Here is a 17,680-nt window from a genome sequence, read left to right on the forward strand (position 1 = left end):
ATGTTGTATAAGCCAATACTGTGATTGTCTGTCTACTCTACTAACTACTTCGACTACTTTAAAAACACAGGCATCATCTCCAGTTTTAGTTTGACTGTAACTTCAAATTGATCGACATCTCAACTTAATATAAAAAAAATATTTTGAACTTCTCACTGAAGAGGCTTATTATTAGCAAACAAATATTTTTTTAGCCTGCCTCTTTAACTGAGAAGGAATGATGAGGTGTTTCAAAAAGATTACATCTGCTTTCACAAGACTATATCTCCTACATGAATGATGATAGAAACTTGGGTTTATATAAATTACGCATCAAATCTTTGCTTCATGTTGTATGTTCCAGTTCATGTGACCGCCAGTTAGGGTCTCCCTGGCACAGTGACTAGCTTGTTTGCTTTTCGTTATCCAATGTGTGTCAAGTCAAGATATTGATGACTCAGCAATGAAAGCCGTTTTGTGTTCTCCATTTCAATAGGTGCAATTCAGCTACAACAGTGCAGCGTAATTTACGTTCAGAGTGAGGTGCTGTACCTCCCACAGCATAAGGGGTGTATGGGACTTGCATTATACAACTGGTGTCCTAGGTTGCCTGGTTTCTCAATGTGGGGCTGGCGTGGGGTTCCTCTTGCAACAATTTTGATGTAACAACAGCAATGAATGCAGTTATTACAGAAATGTTGTAATATACCTGGTGGAGGGGGAGGGAGGGAGAGGGGCGGGGGGGGCGGGGGGGGCGCAGCATACAGAACATTTTCGAAATCTAAATATAAGCTTTAATCTTACACACAATCATAAGAAGCATCCCAAGGTTCTATGTGCATGCATGTAAAAGAAATACCCTTACAAAAATAGATGTTTCTTTTGTAGCCATAGTACAAGTCAACTACCCACAAGTTTTTTTTTCTTCGTTCGTATAGAAGGTATGGCCTTATGAAAATAGTTTTACTTTTTAAAAAGTCCTGAATTTGTCAGAAAGATATAAGATACGCATCACAGTTTCATCAAACCATTACATACTTTACTGAGCCCACAAAATCACATGAACAGTGTTGAGAGCCACAATCACTTTAAAAAAAGAAAAATCCATACTATTTTTAGCAAGCTCATTTGTCATTTACCTTCTCCAGTGCTACCTACCAATTACACAATCTCATTACCATATTTATATTGGATTATGCAGTTATGATAGTACACAGCAGAGTGATGAAGGAAAGAAAATTGCCAAAATTTGCACGAATAAGCTGGGAGAAATGCACAAGATGGGAGAAAGTGAATGAAATCTACTGGGAAATGAATAGTAAAGGAAAATAGGGCATAAAGTGGAGCGTGCATGTGCACACACTCAAGTATATATATGGTACCAGAAATGCGCCCCTTTCTAAAGATACTTGGTGGTATCGGACAAGAGTATGAGAAAAGTAGTTAAAGAACTGCTCTTATAGTGTCACTGTTCTCTACATCACACTCTGGCTTCAAGGATATGCTGTTCTTTTAAGAGTAATTATTGTACAATCACGGAAATTTATTGTTACCACTACGAATAATTATTTATCATGTCTCTTAAAAGCTGCTACCTAAAAGATTCTTACACATTTGTCTCAATTGTGTAAAATAATAACGATAGTAGGAAAATAACAATGCTAGGGGGAACTATGGCACAGAGAAGGTGACATTAAGACCTCAAGTCATTTGATAAATACCATGTATGTCCAAATGAAGTGCTGCTAATATCAATTTTTTGTATACCTGCTGATGGTCAAATTCTAAGACAAACTGGTTATAAATTAGGGGGGTACCATAACACAGCATGATGGCACATTATAAAATTCAGATAATTTTTTTTTCCTTTTAGCATTGTTTACTTGTATTTAACAACTGAAAAGTATAGCCCACTTCATCTGTTGGTACTCACGTCTGGAGCTTCTATCTTTGTATTTCTAAATCAGGTTCCACAACTGATTACCAGATTCTGCTCTTTTATTTAAACGGATTTCAAGCAATAAATTCCTTCCTTTAAGTCTTATTACTGGAACCAAATAATCTTCCCATCTTTCTCCTTTCGAATCACAGTCACAAACTCAAATACTGGAAGGCTTATGCACATAAGATTTCAGATAACAAAACTATTTTCAGAAGATGTCAGCAGTTTCATATCAACTTATCAACCATTAAATTCTTTTCTGTCTTCACTTTCTAATTACATCACTAAAAATTTGTCAGTATCACTGCTTTCATAAGCCTGAGTTTGAATATAATCAGCTGACTACAACCTTCAATGTCATATTGTAATGACAGACAAAGAGTCAGTTTTCTTCTTAAGCAAGACATTGTCCCAACGCCTAAAAAACAATCAAATACAAAGCATTAATATTCCTGAAGGATGCAATTGAGAACTGTAATAGATATCCTCAACACAGTTCTCTAATTGTTTTCTGCATTACAGGTTGAACAAAAAAAAAAAATTGTAAAGTTTTTCATGATTCTGTCCTGCTCACAACAGACTACCTGTGAATGGAATATTAATCACTGTATCTACACTGGTACCTGACCAGTTATTTTTGAGAAAATCATTCTCTTGTTGCTGCATGTTTCACCTCTCCCACTTTTCAATATTTTATTTGGTAGCATGTTTCCATGAGAATATTTGCCACTTGCCTTTCTAGGAGCACCAACCATGAGCATCTTTATTCTTCCATCAGGTTTCCAAGTCAATCTGTATGATAGGTAGATTTTTCCTTCAGAATTTTTTCACCACCCTTTTAAAAAACTGTTAAGTCTGATACATTCTTCTACCTTCACTTATAGTAGGTAAGTTTTGGTAGCATGTAAACACTTTAGGATTAAAGGAGACCACTTACTGAAAACCAGAAGTGATAAGTTGTCAACAGGTGCATACAAAAAAAGGACAGAAAACCTTTCAGAGTAAATACTTTCTCAAGCTACAGTACACACAAACACAGCTGTGCCCCTACATAGTGACGAAGATAATGCAGGGCGCATGCTGTGTGCATGCTCTAGCTCAAGAAGGAGTTACGTCTTTTTTTGCATGCACCCATCAAAGATTCAACGCTTCTGATTTCAGTGAGTGTTCTCCTTTATTTCTAAAATATTTCATTTCTCCTACTAACCTCGTACGAACTTATCACTTCTCTTGGAATACATCTCTCAAGTCCCAAGTGCTACACTTCATGCATATTGGAAAAGTTTTCATAGCACAAATTTTCTCACACATCCATTTATCAAATGCAGTTTATATATATTGTTCTTATTCCTGAAGTAGAAGTTTTTATTTTGGTGTAAAACTGAAATCAGATTAAATGACTGTTTACCTTCAAGTCATAATTTAATTTAGTTGTACCAAGTTCACTTATCCCTTTCTCCATTTAGTACCAAAGCCTCAATATATAATAGTGTTCTTATTCCATGCATTTACTATACACAAATACATTATGCTTATTTCTCTCCCATACTATGCAGCTGTTTTTATACTGACCAGTTCCAAGTCAGAAACCATTTAATAAATGAACTGTGCAGATAAAATATTGGGCACCTATGAAACATGATGAATTATTCTTCTAAATGCAGGTAGTAGTATTTCAGAGCAACAATATCTTAATCCCATTAAAGCCCCGCACAAGTAGCACAGTCCAAAACCAAGCATAGTCCAAAACCATATAGCATTTTTTTCCATTTTATAAAAACTAATGTTGGAGATTTGAGGACAATGGCTTAAATGTAAATACAGAAATTTACTGACATAATGAGATAACACTATTCTCTAAATGTTCGCATTTATAGAGTGAAAAATGCACTTCACCTCTTACAACTGTACATCAGATAGTGGACACAACATTGAAAAGACCTAAGTGGCCTCCAATAATAATTTACTGTTAAGGTGCCTAATAATTCATTTTACCTTCATAACTCAGATTAAAAACATTAAAAAAATGCATATTGCCTACACTTGAGCAAAAACAAGGTTAAGATGTAATTACTAGTACTTTTATGATTATCCATGCAGGTAACTTATTACATACATCTGTACCAAATTCTTTGAAAATATCTGTCTGCATCATCAGACATGAAATGTAACTTTTCTAGTACAATTATGCCAATTTATCACTGTCAAGTCATGCAGTTCACAACAAAACAAAGACAATAAGTTTTCTAAAGAAACAGTAGGTACCAAATACAAATATTTTATGCTGGGGCAAAGAGGTCAAGTATCACATGGGTTTTTCAAAAGTCAGTGTGTGCAGTTAATTATGGATGTAATTAATGTAACACACACACATATTTTTAAAAAAACTATCATTAACAGCAGGTTTCTATTGTCCTATAGAGCAATAGTCAATCAACAGACTGCTGCTTCACCTGCTACCTGATGCCTTAGGTATTAAAACAGGGATGATTGGTGTATGCAGGTTACGCAAACTGTACCAGTTTGTTATTCTTGACCTATTGATGCTGATCAGATGCTGTATGAACTCCATATGAAGTGGTATCAGTCAGTCACCAGTATTACATTACATGCAACACTGCATGACCAGATAAAGTAATGGTCACCACACCGATATGTGATAACTATCATCTGGGGCGAAGATAAGGAAGTCCATCCATACTGGACATAAAAATATAATAATACAGCATGTTATGGAGATGCATATTTTCTATTGAATAAACAACACACAAACAAACTTCCCAGATTTTAAAGGGTTCGGTGTCAGGCACTTAGCCTCTGCAGGTCCCCCATATATCTAACGGCTCTTTGTAAACAACCACAAGTCAGCTGCACAGACATGAAACACAAATCACTGATTGGGTTTTTTTTTTTTTTTTTTTTTTTTTTTTTTTTTTTTTTTTTTTTTTTTTTTTGCTGTATAACTTACAGAAGTATATGAAGAAAATGGTGACACATGGTCTCAGTCATATTGTACACACATTTCATGACAACTCCCATTTTGAAAATATACGAAACATTGCCTATTACTTTTGAAAGGAAACATTCTGGTGTCTACAACACACAGCCACTTGAAAATCTCATCCTTTTACATTGCATGTTCTGATAACAAATATTTTCAGTTAAGTTTAACCTTGAATAGCTAGATTTTTTTCTGAATGGGCTTGATCCCCGTTAGGGACTGTTATCCTCCGGTTAACTTGCTTAAAAAGCTTCCAAATTTATGTACTGCCAGAGGACATCTACAATTGCACAACCATTGCACACAGTTGTAACCCAGACGTTGTGACTGTTCCAATTAGACTGCAAAATATGGTACGACAGGAAAAATATGTTTTACAAATCAGTTTTAACAAATATTACGGCAAGCTTCTGAAAAGATGCATAAAATCAGAATCCTGTTATATGACTTTTCACTTCAACAAATAAATATATCTGAAACATGAAAGAGATTCTTTGAATTTCCAAGTCACTGCATAAAAATGGACCTTCCCCATTACACAGCTATTACAAAACCAAAATGTGATCTCAATTACCTGGTCTCTTCCAGTTATTCATTTCTTTTATATATTAAAAAATCATGGTGTATGTAATACAATTACAGCTACCAACAAATAGAGTAGTAAATTCAAATGTTTTGTCAATTTCACAACAATCATGCCGTTTTCAGTGTTGTGCTTACTCAAAGACTCACACAAAATTCACCAGTATCAACCCACCACCAGCTGGTAAGGTATTTACAGAGTTTTATATGACATTTTAACAACTTTTACCACATTTTTCATGTAGTGATTTTTGGAAAATTAATGCAAGTGTTTTAAGTAGTTGTCCCACATAAGTCAATAGATAACACAAAGCTTATATTTAAGACCAAAAGAACAAATTCTTCACTTTCTAAGGCATAACAAAAACAATAAATGTGTTTCCACAAAACAATGAGTTTAGGTGCTACAATCAAAATATGTGTACAGATCTGCTCTTTAGATCACGAAAACCGTCAGTTCTATAATTCAGTGAGACCAAATTTTTTTATATTACAATAACTAATAATAAAACAAGGATTCGATTCTGTCCATCTACCAAACTTATTGTGCACAATTTAAAATGCTTTGAACACATATTCTCTCTCTCTCTCTCTCTCTCTCTCTCTCTCTCTCGTACACATGAACACACATGCACATACAGAGCAGGTACTAGTCACTGCCACACAAAAGTGCTTAAAACTATTTCTTCTTCTCAGCAATTTTTTGCACAAGAAAGAAGTACTTACAGTAAAAACTGGTGAATATAAAAGGGAACTGTCCCACTTGAAAAAAATTCAATTATAGGAACACATACAAGTTGACAACAGTTTCATTCATTTATTCACCACTTTATTTCTTCTTAAAGAATGAGGAAATACTTTTAGATCCTGATGCAGCCTTCATACGAGCTTTTTCCTTTGCTGTAATGCTGGTTTTTGCAGCCTGGAACAAAAAGTTTTGTATATAATATGTCACATTAGCTTAGACAATAAACTATCACTGAAGTAGTATAGGATACTTATAGATAACATCTTGCCAATAATGAGATCACAGGCCAAGCATTACACTCAGGTATGGAAGGACAGGGAAGGCATTGGCAATGGTTTTTATATTGGATTCATCCTAATACTTTCCTAATTATTTTATAGAAAGCATAGAAAACCCAAATCTAGAAGTAGATCTGATTGTCACAATAGTTGTTCACCCAATATGCCCTCACATACATACTACCTGGTAGAGTTTAAAAAAAAAAGTAACAATTAAGTGACCAGTTTTCTGCAAATTAAAATTGCTATCAAGGCCTTGTACCTGCTCAGCCAGCAACCAACAACACAGACAGGTTACACCTTGCAGGAGAATGCTCTTCAGATGACAGATGACAGAAAAGGAGTGGCCACAAGGCAGCAATACAAGTGCCACCAGAGATCACTGCCCTGCAGACATTTTCTCCTCCGCAGGTCAAGTGTCTGAAAGTAGTACCTACAGTACCCTGGCATCCACATTGTATTTAGAACAGTGCCCAGGCAATGCTCCAGGAGTTTGCTCCAAGTGAGTTTCCTGAATCATGTACCGATTGTGAAAGCATTCCCACAATCATGACCTCACTCTGGACCCACTGCTACAATTACACCACCATCCATGTCGATCTTCACCTCCAGGAGCTGCCAGCTATGGACCTACACAATTCGCGTCATGAACACCGAAGAGATAAGGCATCCAACAGCATTATCAGCAACTGGATTATGTAATTTTTGTCTTTATTTTTGCATCGACAATACGCCCCTTCTGGACTTTGACTGTGGCATGCTTAGTGTATGACACTGGATTTTGGAACTTTCAATTTAATGTTACATTTTCTGCCCTTCAGCGTGCAGATTTTATTATTGTTCTTCCAATATTCAAGAAGAGACTTGTTTTCACTTATTGTATTCAAAACAACCAAACATCATACTCATTTTATACCCTGGCATATTTCCTGCACTGCATTCGGCGAACTCATCATTTGGTCTGAGGGATTTTTCCACCAGTCAGTGCCTGTGTGTTCTCTAACCCAGGCAGGTAGTGTTTTGGCATATGTTCTTTCACTTCTAAGTACACTTACTGTCATGCTTCCAGCACGATGGAACCGGTGGATGTCTCTACCCATGTGTTGTTTCTGCTCCAGCAGATGCAGTGCTCCCATGAACTCCTGACTGAGCTGCTGGCAGTCATCTCCACATTGCCTCCAGAGCTATCCAACTGATTCTCACAGATCGACTCCATGGTCAAAGACTCCAAGGCAGTGCCTCCGCTGTTCCAGAAGTTCAACAAGAGAACTCAGCCACAGGCGAACAATGTCGCACACATGGAACAGCACTTCTTACCCCACAGCATCACAGGTGATATGCAGCAGCATGCCTTCTTTCTGGGATACATGGGCCCAGACATTTACCACCACCTGCAACAACTTAAGCTGGAAGTGGAACCTCACATTCTGCCCTATTACAGGTTGAAGCCCAGTGCATGTGACAACAGACTGTGACAAGTTTTTCAGCTGGCATAAACTTAACAGTTTCCAGTGTAGTAACACTCAATGTACATAATCATAAGCAACTTCATTGGCCTGAGAGATGATTCTCATGCACGCCCTCAATGTAGGACTAAGCATAAAATCATTAAATTGAAGGACCCTTTTGATAAAGGGACCTCTTGAACAGTCTCTCAGATCATCAGGCCCCCCCCCCCCCCCCCTTGCAAAACACATCACAAGTGTTCGCCACCCAGATAGTCTGTCACATCTCCCATTCAGGTTGGATTTACAAAACGCAGGCGAAAACTCAAAGGCCAGATGCCGCCTTCAACAGCTCCCTTATTAGCCAATATACACCAGTGCCGTTACTAGCGCACTTAGACCACCTCTTGTGGGAAATCTGGACATATGCCTGAAGTGTGACATGCAGCACTCAAAATGAATACCGACTGCACACTTAATGGATACTTTGGACATGAATGAAAGGGTGGAGCTGTTATTGGTTATATCCTACGTTCAACCTGTGCTTCCCCACAGTAGCCATCAACAACACATACATCGAGCTGCACACAGCCACGTAGTCCACCGTGACCATCATAGATCGGCAATCTTCACATCGCATGGCATTCCATCCTCCTTGACATTTTGACAGTCCACTGCATAGTTACTGCAATGATACCATTAAAGCCAAAGATCAAATTTACAGCCCAAATTCAGTACCATTCAACCGCCAGTTTTTCGCAAAGTGCGAGATAGCGAAATTGAAATTTTACACATTTTGCTGAAAACGTGAAACTATTTACTTTTAAGCCAAATTGCGAAATAATTGACGAAACTTTGCAAATGAACTTAACTGCGGAAATTCGATTGGAGTTATGGTAATAAAACCTGGATATCGATTTTACACCATTTCGGTATATATAATATATCAAGTATTCCAAAGACATTCTGCAATGTTCTGGCAGTGTATTCAGTATTGCGTGTTGGAAATCTTTGTGGATCGCCGGTGGATTGAGTATGGTATTTTGTGTTTGTTTTCGTGCTACAGATGATTAATATGGTAGTGAGAGTTTTCGACCGAGAAAAGGAATTTTCGTCAGAAGGATTTTATGTTTTCGACAAAAGTAGGAAGATACTTATGTGCGTATTGAGTGGCAGACGAAGGACACGTGCCTGAAACACATTAATAACAGTTCTTCCCATAAGAAGAACAAGAAGGCGCTAACAACTACTGGTATAAAAAGACAAGCTACGCTCACGGAAGTCACTGCAGCGGCAAAACGAGCGAAAAATGATAAAGAAGAATTCATTTTATCGACTACTCGAGCTTTCATTGAGGCCAACATTCCGATGGAAAAAGTTGATCATCCGAAGCTGAGAGAATGGATGAACAAATACATACCAGGTTTGTGTAATAATTAATTTACCGTCTGCTAATCGCAGCAAAGATTAGGTAATCTCGATAGCCAGTAATTTTTGTTGGTCAGAATAGGCCTATAATAAAAATAATTTTTCCTCCAGCACTCTCTTAAAAAAGTCTTATAATTGGGTAATGTGGTAATTTAATTCGATACATAGTAATCTAATAGCAGTTCTATTGACATTTTTAAGGTGCTGGAGACTTAACCTCAGCTGGAAGACTACGGGAAGGTTACAAACATCGAATCATCAAAGAAGAAGAAAGATTAAATGGAGCCGTGAAAGACGCGCTATGTGCACAAGCAATTATGAGTGTAATACAGAAACTTGAAATTCAGTACAGAAATGTAGTTTCTATAACTTCAGATTCAGCCCGTTATATGGGCAAGTGTATAAATGCAGTTAGGATTTTAGTTTCAGAAGGGTTAGTACACACACAATGCTGGGCTCATAAATTAAATTTGGTTGGTAATGTGTGGGCTGTGGAGCTTTGTGATTTGAACCATAGTGTTTTGCAGACTAAACTCATCTTCCTTAATACCCGAAAGAGGAAGCATGCATACATTTAGTTCTTAGCTCAGAAATATGTAGGTGTACACACAAAAGCTAAACTTTTCCCTATTCCTGTCATCACCAGGTGGAACTCGCGGTTTGAAAGTGTCGAGTACCTTGGAGAATATCTCTGTGACATAGTAGAATTTGTTGAAACTGTTGAAGATGAGAGTGTAGCTGTCAATTATTTTACAGCTTTGACTTCTGCTGAAGCAAAAAAAATTCAATGCCTAGCTATTTTTCTAGTTGAGCACTGCTCAAAATGTTGCAATTTGCTGCTGACATTAGAGGTCTCCAAGATGCCGTTAATTCATCTTCTGCAGTCTAAGTTTGATGACCTTGCAAAGAGCTTTAAGTTACTAGAGGATACATTTTTTTTTCTTTTTTTTCCGAGACAACCTCGGAGAAACTTCTTAAACTGCCAGAGCATATGCAATTACAGTTAACAGCACTCTTCCAGTCTGTAGGTAGAGCAAGTCTTACAAAACTGAACCACTTGATGAAGTGTGATACAGGAAAAATTATCATTTCTTCTACAGGTAAATTGTTTGATCCGAGAAACATAATAAAAGGCGATTTAGACAGTGCTGAAATCTCTCAGCTGATAAAGAAAATTCCCATTCTACAAGAACTTCCAACGTCAGAATTTCTTGTACCATACACATTGTTTAGGGATTTAGTAGCCAGTTCTTGTAGAGAAGGTAAAGATGTTGATGTGATTGGTATTCTTCTTTCCCTGAAAGCAGAGTATGGACTTTTTGTGGAAGCTGCAGTGAAGGCTTTGTGGATCCCAGTCAGTAATGTTGATAGTGAGAGATCATTTTCTAGATACTGCAATATAATGTCCGACAGGAGAACAGCTCTGACTCCCAGCAATATGGAAGTCATGGTTTCCTTGTCTTTCTCAGACTGACTTGTGTGTTGTGTACATAGACTAGGAAAGGATAAATGTTTTCCAAACTTTCATGATTTGGTATTCGTGTTTTAATAAGATTTATAATTTTTATGCTTTTTCAATTTATGTAAAATAAAAGATTTTTCACTGCAAATGTGCCATAAATATATTTCCTGTACCTTTTACTGCTGAAAAGTGGAAATAAAATTTGCGAAATTGACGAAATGGAAAAAAAACTAGCAAAAAATGTACCGAAATAACTTTTTAAAAATGACGAAATCGGGCAAAAATTTTCACCACACAAACAGGTGCCTCTAGCCATCACATTTTGGTCGCTGACACTCCTGGAGCGAAAATTTCGTGTGCCTGGACCTGTTCAAAGCTCCTGGGGCAGGGGGGGGGGGGGGGGGGCAAGTGGGGCAGGTGGGCAAGTGGGGCAGGTGGGCAAGTGAGGCAGGGGTGGGGGTGGGGGGGCAAGTGAGGAGGGGGGGGCAAGTGAGGCATATGGGGCTCAGACAGTGGAAGGAGTACACTAGACTCTTGCTAAACCAACCACTCCTCACAAATATGGGTGCCGGATTAGTGTAAGTGCCAGATTATTGAGTGTGTCTTCAATTTAGTATAAACGCACCATAGGGATTGTATTTTTTCACAGAAAACTTAGTCCTTGAGTGTGTACATACATGTTACTATCACTTGACACTCACTATGAAACGTATCCCAACTTTTTAGTTGTCACAATGATGATATGCGACGGCAGTATGCCTTATCACACAATGGCTTTACAAGTATTTTATAGGTGCTGCCATGTTCCTGATTGTTGCATAATGTACTCCAGGAAGACGTATCCAACTTCAGCACCGGCAGTTTCAGATATCCTCATGTTCTCTCCTCCTATGTCCTCTTCTTCACCAGCTTATGCTTACCTCTTTTCTGCTGAAGTTTGGTCATACATAGTTGCTCATTTAACATTGTTGCCAGCAACAATGGTTTTCTGCGAAGAACCTCAATTCAGTTTATATCCGATTTCGAGTTGCTGCTTGAGGTATAGCATAAAGTGTTTCCCTTTAGAAGCCATGATAATGATCCGAAAGGAAAGCCACAATTGCAAAGTGTACAGGAATGTTGTAGATTACAATTTTCTAACAACAATGTTGCAGACCAAATTTCATTATTGTAAGCGTCATTTCAGGTTGAACGACTAGAAGGTGGAAGTATGCCAGATTACTGAGAGGCCGAACAACTGAGGGCTGTATTAGGGAGAGTTTAGTGTAATAATTACTGGGTAGTGGGAGGGAGGAGGGAGACCCAGTCCTAGAATTTGTCTTAAATAATAAAAATCTAATTCAGTAGGTTCACACTGGTACTGAACTCTGTTCCACCCAACTGTAAGATTATTGCACTACCTTGCTGGGTAGGGAAGGTATAGTTGGTGTAGTAGGAAAAAATGGAAGGTAAACTGATAGGCCAAAAGGCAAGCAAAGAATTGTATTGAAATAAATTCAACACTGGACACAGTCAGTCTTTCATGCTTTTGTAATATGTATCACATGCACAAGTACAACTTCATAGTACTCTCCTTCAATTACATGAATGAATGTAAACTTTCACGTATGGGGAAATTCAATTCAACTAAATACTAACATGAAGTATCTAATTTTATTCCTGAAACCATTTAGGATAACTATGTCTCATGTCACAAATGTACTGGTGGCAGTTAGTTCAACCTGCCTTGTAATACAGTATCATCTACACACGTAGTTGCCTGCACAGTGAAGTAGTATGAAAAGTAAATACAGGTAGATACTGTGAACTTCCACATTTTGCAGTCGCACTGCATTACTCATAAGGCTTTGCAGTGGCGGAAAAATGTGGTTGACTTATTGTAATAAAATTTCAGCTGTTGTACCTCCTTCACAGACAGGCATTTGCATTTAATACTTGCAGCACGAGCAAGGGAGTGCATGTACATATATCTTTGAGGCTTTAAATTTCAACACTCTACTGCAATATTAGTTATTGTCTCATTCAGTCAACTGAAAATCATGCAGACAACATGTTATTACACCTGCCAGAATACCATTCATTAAGAAAGAATTTCTATAAATCAACAAGCATACAACTACTTATAAAACAGTAACTGACTGCTCATTGAAGGAAGAAAGATTGCAAAAAGAGATTTATACATATTTAAATCTCATGAAACAAACCATGAGCACCTTTTCAGGCTTGGTGAGATCCAGTGCATCTCCATTAGGCAAATCATCTTGACGTGGCCTTTTAGTTTCAGATGCCTGTTGTTGTGCAGGCGCAAGCTTTCGCTTTGATGACTCAGATGGCTGCTCCTCTGGCAGTCCCAGCTTACGAAGTAGCTGCAGGCTAAGGTCATCTGCCAGGTACTCGGATACAAGGCCGTGGGCATACTTAAGGTATGCTTCTACAAAACATAAACAACAATTCCCTGAAGAATTTCTGTTTAATTACATGTCATGTGCACATGTAGGTTGAAGAACCACAATGATACCAATGACGGCTTACCACTAATAGATGGGATGAGTATTGAAATAAATATTATAGATAACACACATACACAAATAAATCATGAACACTGCATTAATTTACATCTGAAATCTAAAAACAGATACTTGATATAATATATATCCTACTGCTTCCCATTCATTAGTCCCCAATCAATATTTACTTTCACAACCCAAGTAGCATGAGTGGTGGTGAGGAAGGAAAGAAGATTAGGGTTTAACAACCTGTTGGCATCAAAGTCATTTTAGATGGAGCACAAGATAGGGCTGTGTCAAAAATGGGGAAGGAAACTGGCTGTGCCCTTTCAAAGGGACTATTATGGCACTTGCCCAGAGCAATATAGGGAAATCAGGGAAAACCTAAATCTGGATGGCCAGATGATTTGAACCATGGTCCACACCGGGTCTGTCGTATACAAGGTATCCAATAAAACCACTATCAATTATTAATGAGGCAGAACAACAAGACACCACAAGAATGTGTGCAACACAATGGACCATTTGCAAATTTTGCACCAAATCATAGAATGGAGTAATGGGTATGCATTATGCCTGTAACTCAAAAGTTTGGGAACAACCCTAGAGGAACCAGTCACTGAGTCAATCTATGCCATTACCTGAAAGAATAAAAACAGCTTCAATTACACAGTATCCTTTTCATCAGAACAGCCAGGAGTCTATATAAATGACCTGGGTGACAGTCTGAGCAGTTCTCTTAGGTTGTTCGCAGATGATGCTGTAATTTATCATCTAGTAAGGTCATCCGAAGACCAGTATCAGTTCCAAAGCGATTTAGAAAAGATTGTTGTATGGTGTGGCAGGTGGCAGTTGACACTAAATAACGAAAAGTGGGAGGTGATCCACATGAGTTCCAAAAGAAATCCATTGGAATTCGATTACTCGATAAATTGTACAATTCTCAAGGCTGTCAATTCAACTAAGTACCTGGGTGTAAAAATTACGAACAACTTCAGTTGGAAAGACCACATAGATAATATTGTGGGGAAGGCGAGCCAAAGGTTGCGTTTCATTGGCAGGTTACTTAGAAGATGCAACAAGTCCATTAAAGAGACAGCTTACACTACACTCGTTCGTCCTCTGTTAGAATATTGCTGCGCGGTGTGGGATCCTTACCAGGTGGGATTGACGGAGGACATCGAAAGGGTGCAAAAAAGGGCAGCTCGTTTTGTATTATCACATAACAGGGTAGAGAATGTGGCAGATATGATACGCGAGTTGGGATGGAAGTCATTAAAGCAAAGATGTTTTTCGGTGCGGCGAGATCTATTTACAAAATTTCAGTCACCAACTTTCTCTTCCGAATGCGAAAATATTTTGTTGAGCCCAACCTACATAGGTAGGAATGATCATCAAAATAAAATAAGAGAAATCAGAGCTCGAACAGGAAGGTTTAGGTGTACGTTTTTCCCGCACGCTGTTCGGGAGTGGAATGGTAGAGAGATAGTATGATTGTGGTTCGATGAACCCTCTGCCAAGCACTTAAATTTGAATTGCAGAGTAATCATGTAGATGTAGATGTAGAAGTTAGGCAAGAAGATCTTTTAGGATTTAAACTACTCTTACTGATCCTTAAACCGGGCAAATGAAAGAAAAATGTGTGTTAATGGAACATAACTAAAGCATCTTAGTCTTACTGATGACACTGTACAGTTTGCCTCTATCGCAGTTAAACTAGAGAAAGAAATGCTAAAAACGAGTTTAAAAGTAAGCATGAAAAGCATTTATAATCAGACTACATGGCATTTAATGAATAAAAATCAACAAAAATGGTGACAAAAGACTCCCAGTACAAGGTATTGCCCTCACTCGGCCAACAGCCTTGTCGAAGAGTACAGAGGAGGGGATGGTTAAAAGACGAACTCTTGCCCATGGGGGTGGGAAACTGCACTAAAAGATGGAAGAATCAGCAATGACCAATGGCATGAGGGTACAGAAGGCAATGAAAGCCAATGCATTAAAGACCATTAGGTGTATCCACAGGACGCATGGCCTGTAATTTAAAAAGTGTCATCATGATCTCTCCTTTGGCAAAAGATTCCAGATCAGCTCCCCATTCAAACCTTGTAAGGGGACTGCCAAGGGGGAGATGACCACGAGAAAAAGATCGGATGGCCAATGAAAGGGTGAAATACTACAAGTTGGAGTTGGATTGATAAATGTCAGAAGTCTGATTATATATACATATATATGGCCTTTACAAATGTCTGCTTGTGTCTGTGTATATGCGGATGGATATGTGTGTGTGTGCGCGCGAGTGTATACCTGTCCTTCTTTCCCCCTAAGGTAAGTCTTTCCGCTCCCGGGATTGGAATGACTCCTTACCCTCTCCCTTAAAACCCAAATCCTTTCGTCTTTCCCTCTCTTCCCTCTTTCCTGATGAGGCAACCGTTGGTTGCGAAAGCTTGAATTTTGTGTGTATGTTTGTGTGTCTATCGACCTGCCAGCGCTTTTGTTTGGTAAGTCGCATCATCTTTCTTTTTAGATATATTTTTCCCACGTGGAATGTTTCCCTCTATTATATCCATATCATTAATTTGAACCCAACAACTACGTTTGTTATTGTCACTGTTGCATTTAATCTTTTCTGTCGTCTTATTTTCTCTCTCTGTTTTTGCCACTAGTTTCACTTTGTATTCACCTTCTCCTTTTTACTGTAATCTACTATACAATTTTATACAGCCTATATATACTCAATAATACGTAACCCACTTCCAAACCATAACCAAAAAAATTTTCTTTTCCGCTTTCAACACTACCGCTGCTATAAAATCCACCTTTTCTAGTTCACAAACAGTTCCTTTCACCTATTAAACAACCATTTCGGCTAGTTCTAATAACTTTCGCTTTATTTCCATTTCCATTTTTCCCACATCACTGATCATTTTTAGCCGCTTCCCACAGGTTTTAACGTCATTATTTCTTCGTCAGACAATTGTTAGCCTCATTTTCATAATCTGCCACCACTCCTTTTAATACATTTACACGCAGTTTTTTCGAAACTTTCCCGAATTTCTCCACCCTTTAACGTGTTTTGGCGGCAACACACCAGATCTCCAGTTGCTTTCTAGTTCACCTTTATCTCTCCCCATATATTTTTATTTTCATTTTCATTTTAGCCTCAATGTTACACTTTCCACCTTCTAATACCATGTCACCCTCACAACACCCCCACTACGACCCCATTGAGTTTTATTTACATTCCCTCCGCAAACATGCCTTCGCCCTAGCCAGGTTACGCTCCCATATTTTATTTTCTCAGGCATGTCTGACATTTGGCATTACCCCCAAAGGCTTCACACTTAAAGTTACCATCACTGGCTGCAACCCTTCTTTCCATCAGCCCCTATACCAATTCCAAACTGAGCAATCCATTGCCCTCACACACCTAATCCTCCACCTACACATCAACTCAGCCAACGAACACACCCGTCAACTCCTATCCTTAATAGAAGTCCTCAGTCTTTCCTCTCCCACATCCATACCGGCTGTTCAGAGCATCCTCCTACAGGCCAATCGCAAATTAGAACAGCATGCCACCCTCCAACTCAAAAAACTATCCAATCTCCTGGTTTCCCACCTCCGGAAAGGCAACTCACTCACCCTTCACAACCTTTCCAAAAAACCTCAACCTCCTCTCATTGCACACAAACCCAGTCTCTCCCATCTACTCACACAAACCCAGTCTCTCCCATCTACTCAATCTCCCACTTCCAGCTCCACTCCCTCCAAAACCTCAAAATTCCAATCAACACAATCTGGAACCACAACACCCTAATTCAGTAGTTAACCTTTCCTCCAAACCTCTCTCCCAATCCGAAACCTCTGTCCTATCCAAAGGCCTCACCTTCAGCCCCACTCCCAGATTCAACCAAACAGCCCTTGTCAAAGATTTACTGTCCTACACTCTTACTCTCTGCTGGAAATATCACTTTGCCACAAAGAAAAATGATCCTAATCCTACTCCTAATGATCCAAATCCCCAAGACACTATCCAAATTGAACCCTGCCTGGAAGAGTTCCGTCCTCCGTCACAGTGGGACCCACCTCCTCTTCCTCAAAATCACCCTCTCCAAACCTTCCAGGAATTTCTGACTTCCAGCCTTGCCTCTCAATCCTTCTTAAAAAACCTTAATCCTACTCCCAACATCACCACTGCTGAAGCCCAGGCTATCCGTGATCTGAAGGCTGACCGATCCATCGTCATTCTTCCAGCGGACAAGGGTTCCACGACCGTGGTACTTGATCGTCGGGAGTATGTCGCTG

The 17,680-nt window shown here is 38.7% G+C and overlaps 1 protein-coding gene across 1 annotated transcript in view; it reads right to left on the reverse strand.

Moving 5' to 3' along the window:
* Positions 1-720: 720 nt before the first annotated feature.
* The window catches only part of LOC126161682 (ribonuclease H2 subunit B), a 39,213-nt gene continuing 22,253 nt past the window's right edge, over positions 721-17,680 (reverse strand). Inside the window, exons 6-7 of the mRNA XM_049917696.1 lie at positions 13,079-13,296; positions 721-6,426 (exon numbers count right to left, since the gene is read on the reverse strand). Of these exons, the coding sequence (XP_049773653.1) occupies positions 6,334-6,426; positions 13,079-13,296 (311 nt within the window). The 3' untranslated portion in view covers positions 721-6,333. The remainder of the gene's footprint in view (positions 6,427-13,078; positions 13,297-17,680) is intronic.

This window comes from Schistocerca cancellata, chromosome 2 (assembly GCF_023864275.1).
Source record: "Schistocerca cancellata isolate TAMUIC-IGC-003103 chromosome 2, iqSchCanc2.1, whole genome shotgun sequence".
NCBI classification, from domain to species: Eukaryota; Metazoa; Arthropoda; class Insecta; order Orthoptera; family Acrididae; genus Schistocerca; species Schistocerca cancellata.